The sequence below is a fragment of the Palaemon carinicauda genome, chromosome 8 (genome assembly GCF_036898095.1).
Source record: "Palaemon carinicauda isolate YSFRI2023 chromosome 8, ASM3689809v2, whole genome shotgun sequence".
Lineage (NCBI taxonomy): Eukaryota > Metazoa > Arthropoda > Malacostraca > Decapoda > Palaemonidae > Palaemon > Palaemon carinicauda.
The window spans coordinates 154,061,363-154,068,862 of NC_090732.1; the positions used below are offsets into that span (position 1 = coordinate 154,061,363).

Sequence of the window (7,500 nt, forward strand, 5' to 3'; positions counted from 1 at the left end):
GAATGTTTCATTTTTCTTATCGATGAGTAGAGATTAAATCACTGTGATCTATAATTATTATCCTTTATGCAAGAACGCATGCACAATGAGAGGAGGATTATTCGAATTCATAACTATAGTCCATTTCTTTTATCGAGGCAGATTTGCACCGACTCGCAGCGGTGCCTTTTAGCTCAGAAAATTTTCTTGATCGCTGATTGGTTAGAATGATCTCGTCCAACCAATCAGCGATCAGGAAACTTTTCCGCACTAAAAGGGCACCGCTGCGAGTCGGTGCAAATCTGCATCGCTAAAAGAAATTGACTATAGTCAGTTAGGACAGAAATGTCAACACTGAGGGATACATGTACGTTTGGAATGTTGTATAGACTGTAGAACTAAACATGTCGCCATGTATTTATGTTTGTTGTCAGGCAGGGGCATTGTAGATTTAGAAAATATATTTTGTCTGTTGTTCATTAACTTGAGGATTTTGTTTCCGTGTAGAACTAACTGAAGTTTAAATATTAACCTAATGAAATTGAATAAAGACGAAGTTCATAGATAAGATATATGCACATTAAGCATAACTAAGTCCTAAGTAGGATTTAGTTATAGGATTTAACTTCATAATCCACTCTGCCATAAACTTTAACATGCTCCCTCCATCACCATCATGAAAATCGCGAGTGCCATTTTACTGTGCGAGTTCAGAGCCAAGGGTTTCATACTGCTGGATTTATGGCTCTTTAATTATTATAAAATATTTTGTTGGTGGTTATCATATTGCTTACAGCTTGTCTCTACCATTAACCACGATGAAATGTTGATTTTTCATTCCTGTTAAATCTGACAAAATTAATGTCGGGTTATCAAAAGATATCTCACTTTTGTTCGAATAATGTTAAAAACTCAGTATTGATTGTCAGAGTACTCTCAACTGTCCTTTGTGGTGTCTGCTTGCTTAATATTAGTATACTACATCTAATGTAAGCAGATGCAATCCTAGAGGGAAAAGCAAAATGCTATAAGCCCATAAGGGCCCAATAGGGATGGCAGCCCAGTGCAAAAAAATTGACAATTTAAGAATAAACGATAAAAGAAATATATAAAAAAGTAACATGTGAATTATGATGCGAGACGTATGTTAACCTGTTCAACAGAAAAGCATTTGCACCAAGTTTGAACTTCTAAAGTTCTACAACAGAAAAGCATTTGCACCAAGTTTGAACTTCTAAAGTTCTACAACAGAAAACCATTTGCACCAAGTTTGAACTTCTAAAGTTCTACAACAGAAAACCATTTGCACCAAGTTTGAACTTCTAAAGTTCTACAACAGAAAAGCATTTGCACCAAGTTTGAACTTCTAAAGTTCTACAACAGAAAACCATTTGCACCAAGTTTGAACTTCTAAAGTTCTACTGACTCAATGAATTGATTGGGAAGATTATTCCACAATTGGGTCACAACTAAATTAAACTTTAAACTTTTACAATACTGTGTAGTATTGAGCATAATGAAAAAAATACAAGACTATAAGACTCACTGCATGCCTAATAGTGATTGGCATGTTCTGGAAAGAACTGAGGGCAAATTGCCGTATGGTCAGAATTATGAAAAATCTTAAACCAAGAGCCAGAGCTGGTCTAAGCCTTTATGAGATCCTTAGCAGGATTGGGATTGTGGTCCATGATCAACACAATCGGTGCTTCTTATTACTTGTTCTTGATCATTTCATGCACTATAAAGGCATCCCTAACAACATACAGGTTGAAAGGTCACAGTTGGGGTCAGTATTATTTGCACTTCTGAAATTTCTCTGTGTCGTATTGTGTAGCATATTGAACTTGCATTTGTAAATAACAGAACATATCAGCAGCTAGTTGAATTGCTTATATATAGATTATTTTATTGGAGCAGTTGTGTAGAAATGTAATTTTCCAATACAAATAAAACCAAATTTACAAACTTGTATCTTCTTACATAGAAAAATAGCAGTTGTAAATTTGATTGATATATGAATTACTTGAAAAAAAAATACTTTAACATTTGGACAAAAATATTATAAAATCAAACGATGATAACAGCAATGATTGGAAAATTAAGATAAATTATATTCGAAACTTGTATGAAGGTAGTAGATGCGAGGATGAACCTTCATCCAAAATATACTAATGTAGGCATACTGAAGGGATTTGCTGTATACCTCTTCTTATTTTTCAATATGTACAAGACATTGACTGACACTGCTTTATTAGCGATAGTTACCAAACTATTATTTAAAGGATTTTTGGGCTGTCTTCAGATTTTTCTGGAGACTAAGTAATTTATGACATCATTGTATGTGATCTCGCGGACAATTTTGTTGTTGACACTAATAATTGCAAGTCCACTCAGTTTTTCCTGTGCCATAATATATTTCAAGTAGGGTTTAACCAATTTGAGCTTATAAAACTCTCTACTGAGGCAATTGTTATGTAGAGCGCGTAGGCTATCCTGAGAGAGTTGTCCGAATATTTTGGGCTATGTAAGTTCCGGTGTGAATTTTGCTTTTCAGATCTTAATGGATTTAATGTTTTTAAGTGTTTTTAGGGGAACCCTGATGCCGGGGGGGGGGGTCACAAGCAGCCACTTAGTTCTCTTGTTCCTTGGGATGACTGAACGACGGTTTCAGGTTAACATCCAGATCCAGAATAAGGAATTTAATAGACTGCAAATTATGTTCGCATAATTGACGTTTTATTTCTCCATAACTTTTATTATCTGGCAAGTAGCAGTAGCAATGGTAAATTCTGGACTAAAGTGCATTCCAGATAATCTTGATATTCAATCCAGAGATCAAACAGCATAATGAAATTGACAAAAAGACAATCTTATTTTACAGGATACTTGAGTAACGACCAACACCCCCCCCCCCCCTTTTTATTTCACTTATTAACTAAAATGTCTTTTTCCAACAGGGCTTGTCCGATTTCATGATAGATGATGTAAGGGTGAACGTCCAGTTACTGACAATCGTCGTCAGCCTTTCGTATGACACGCTGCTCCTGGATGGAGAGTACGAACTTCATGGAAAGTTAGTGAAGGTCATTCCTCTCTCGGCTCGAGGGCCCTTCACTGTCACTACTAACAACTCTCAGGTAAATGCAATTAACTCTCTCTCTCTCTCTCTCTCTCTCTCTCTCTCTCTCTCTCTCTCTCTCTCTCTCTCTCTCTCTCTCTCTCACACAGTTCATTATGATACCCTACATCCCATGGCAGCCTCTTTCAGTTTCCATTTGTCTCAAGGACTTGAAGGTTTAAAGGCCATCCATGAATGACAGAGGCAAGAGACAGTGACATTGCCTTAGCAAGCAGGACAATGCCCTAGAGACTAACCTTATATACATATGATCAGCGCCCAAGCACTCTGTCCACCCAAGCTAGGGCCAGAGAGGACTAGGCAATGGCTGCTGATGACTCAGCAGGTAGACCTATAGCTCATAAGGATGGTAAGGATGGAGTTACCAAAGGAACTAACGAGTTTGAGCGAGATTCGAAAGTAGTCTGGCGATCGCCAGTGAAGGACGTCACTAACAGGCCACCACAACTTGAGTACAGTACTGTATTTTAAGACGTGCTTTAGAAATTACAGGAAATTATGAAAAATTATAATGTACTGTATTCTTTTAATAACATAAGTGTTGGATGCTTGCAACAAACATTTAGTTTCAAAATAAGGAATATATAAAATCTCAGAAATACCAGAAACCCTCAATTGAATGACAATTCAAGATTGATTGATTGATTAATTTGAGGTTTTCTGGAGATAGTACAAGAAATGCAAAATGAAAACATACAGTATATATTATGCTAGGGTATTCCGTTAATGCCTTACAATGCTATTTCGGCACACTTTCTCCTCAAGAAATAAAATGTTTCATTGCCATTGCTTCCTCCCCTTATATTTTCTCCTGAGGAAAGGCGTGTCTAGTTAAAGCCAAAACCTGAGAATGAAAAAAAGATATGGTAAATTCTAATTTTGATTGTTAAAGGCTAAAGTGAATACTTAAATAGAATTATGTGCATGACTCATGAGAAAATCGCCGGTTGCAATACTTCAAGACAATTTTTCAAGGAGAAATGTTTTATCGGATGCCATGGGATCTGAAAAATTGATGCATTTCACTGATGAGCTGAATTTATTGATAGAATTTTTTCAACTCTAATGCCTCATGCATTTTCATAGCTTTTTTTTATACAATATGGTGAACATATTTTGTGCAATGATATGAGTGTTTATACTGTAATTATTTTGTATATTATAGTTCTCGACCTTGTATTGAAGAACTGCTATGTAAATTATAAAGCTGCTGATACCACAGGTTACTCTTCGAGCGAGATTAAAGGAATGTCGGGGTCGCCTGGAAGTGAGGGATCTCAACAGTGATTTGATTTTGGAAGGTGTCCGTTGTAGACTGAGTCAGATGACTGGTGGTGCTCTAGTGAGCAAAGTCCTCAACTCGCTCTTGACTGACCTCCTAAGGAGAGAAAGGCATCGACTGGCCCAGGACCTGAATGCCACTTTGAAAACACTCCTGAACAATGAGCTCAAGAACTTCAACCTTGGTGTATCCCTCCAGCTTCTACGGACCAGTGACAAGTACATGCGTAGGGGTTCATTGTACTAGTCATTGGCTTGGCATGAAGTTTTATTTTCATCTTTTGAATTACGATTACCAGTATTACATTTGCTTGCTTTTTAGAAGTAAGATGATTTATTTTCATTTACATTTATTTTTGTGATCCAGGGTAGAACAGTCTACCAGACTCCTTAGAATGGCAAATGAAATATATCATACTTAGTCATACTTTCATCTCGTCACCAGAATAATCTACTTTTTGTAGAATTGTAAATAATTATTCATCAATAGAAAGTTTCTGGAATCATGCCTTGTAAGGATTGAAGAAAACTGATGTCATTATAAATGCACTGCCTGAAGTTGAAAATGCATGCCAATATATTTGCTACCTTAGAAGAGATTCTTGATGACTTTAATGGAGATTTAAGCTAATTTCACGTTAGAGTTGCATATGGCCTTGTACAGTATACAGCATCAAACTCCAGGAAACATGAGGAAGTCCTTTCAAAAGTTTGTTATGATGTGATGTTGTAAATTGCGAATGTCTGTGGCAAGTGTTCATTGAATTGTGTCCTCTGTAATGATGAAAATGAGAGATATTGTATGTGTGCCAAATTACTGCTATTGATAGGGCCAAATCAGTTGCCAAATTAATATTGTGAACCTATTTTCACTTGAGTGAGTGTAGCATTAATAGCCATATATATTATGCTGATTATTCCTAAAAAATACTTTTTTTACTGTATTACCGATACCTTTTGTAGTGTTGAGTCTCGTTAAGCAGTTGAAGTTTACATGTCGTATGAAGTAACTTGAGAATTCATAGGAATACCCTTCCTCCCAAAAGTTATTTTCAGTATTCAAATTGTGTTCAATCAGAAAAGCTGTGTCAAAAGAAGTATTGTATCTTGAAAAAAGTTCTTTTGTACTGCAGAGGATATTATTGAAAGTAGTTGATAAAGTTCTTTACTGTAATTTATTTTTGTCTTATGTCTTTAAAGTAAATACTAGATGTCTTGTTTTATATAATTCAAATATAATCATATGAAAATTATTTATATAACATATTCATGGTATTTAATACATAATGGTAATTACAGAAAAATCTTCAATGAGATTTTATACAATTTATATTCATATTTGATGGAATGCCCCTGAAGGTTAGGTAACCCTAGCTTCTTTAGTTTCTGTTTCATTCAGTTGAAATGCTGTTTTATTCATATATATATATATATATATATATATATATATATATATATATATATATATATATATATATATATATATGTATATATATGTATATATATACATATATATACATATATATATATGTATATATATATACATATGTATATATATATATATATATATATATATATATATATATATATATATATATAAACATATATATACACTATACATATACACTATATCCAACTACAGCTTATCTCACATTTAGTAAAAAAAAAAAAACCCTGTTTGATGTACAGTAAATTTTCTAATGTTAATATGAAAATTTACCTAGAATCAATTGTCTGACCTCATTCTTGATATCAAACACTGACAGCAGCTATAAAGTAGCAGCAAAATATTATAGATTTCGAAAATCATTAGTGATTATTTTTGAAATGGTAAATCAAAGACATCTGTTTTGATTAATATTTTATACAGAATAAAAACTTCGCAGAATAACTTATTTCTACTCAACTATTCTGGAAAAGGAAAAGTAATCATCATAACAATAAATGTTAAAAAGATATGTATGAAGGTGGGTGATGTTGGAAATTGCTTTTTCAGAATCAAAATGCTTTGTTTGAACCATTTTTATTGCTTATCTGTTTGTTAAATGTCATGAATATACTACTGTATTATACTTTATAATACAGCAAATCATAATATGATGCAATTGCAATTATATCATGGTAATTGTTTCCATTGTTAGGATAAAAACTAATCAATACAAGATGACTTTAGCATGCCGATTGAAAGTCTTGTTGGCAATAATGTACAGCAATGATATCTGCTGTCAGATGGTTGTGCAAATTGTTCTAGTTATGACATTATATGCTGCCTTGAGGAGCATCTTCAACTCTGCTACGAACTGCATTACGAGTGAGATTAATAGGGATAATAACTTTTTCAATACTGTCAGGAATTTGCATTTTAAAAGCTAAAAGCTTCTCTTGGAATCTCAGGCTGTGATTTATAACGATCTAAATACTTTGCCCAGTGAGGCTGACTGACACGCTTGGGAAAAAAGCATAATTTATGGACTTGAATTGCCATTTATTTTCTGAGCCTATTAAAAAAAAAAGAATTTATATTGTACAGTAGTTATTTATGTGTGTTGCATGTGTTGTATCTTGGGAAATGTATCAAAAATATATTCATTGAACTTAATCTGACTTATTGAGTTAATATCAGAATAAAATTCCAGTTTATTTTATTTTAATTGAGGTTAAGCAGAGGCCTATTTTTTATTTATTATGCACAAAGTTTTTGTACATGCAGTGCATACTCTCTTGATATACACTATTTTATCGTATATATATATATATATATATATATATATATATATATATATATATATATATATATATATATATAAATATATACTGTATATGTATATATATATATATATATATATATATATATATATATATATATATATATATATATGTGTGTGTGTGTGTGTGTGTATTTATACATAATACTGTATACACTTGCTCACACACACACACACACACACACACACACACATATATATATATATATATATATATATATATATATATATATATATATATATATATATATATATATATGTGTGTGTGTGTGTGTGTGTGTGTGTGTGTGAAATATAAATAAAACGTGCGTATATAGTTTTTTTATAGTGTAT

The 7,500-nt window shown here is 33.0% G+C and overlaps 1 protein-coding gene across 2 annotated transcripts in view; it reads left to right on the forward strand.

The window, feature by feature from the left end:
* Nucleotides 1-7,500, forward strand: part of LOC137646037 (uncharacterized) — an 86,122-nt gene that overhangs the window by 70,203 nt on the left and 8,419 nt on the right. For both annotated transcript variants that reach the window (XM_068379177.1, XM_068379176.1), the window contains exons 3-4: nt 2,940-3,119; nt 4,344-4,621. In XM_068379177.1, the coding sequence (XP_068235278.1) occupies nt 2,940-3,119; nt 4,344-4,621 (458 nt within the window). The remainder of the gene's footprint in view (nt 1-2,939; nt 3,120-4,343; nt 4,622-7,500) is intronic.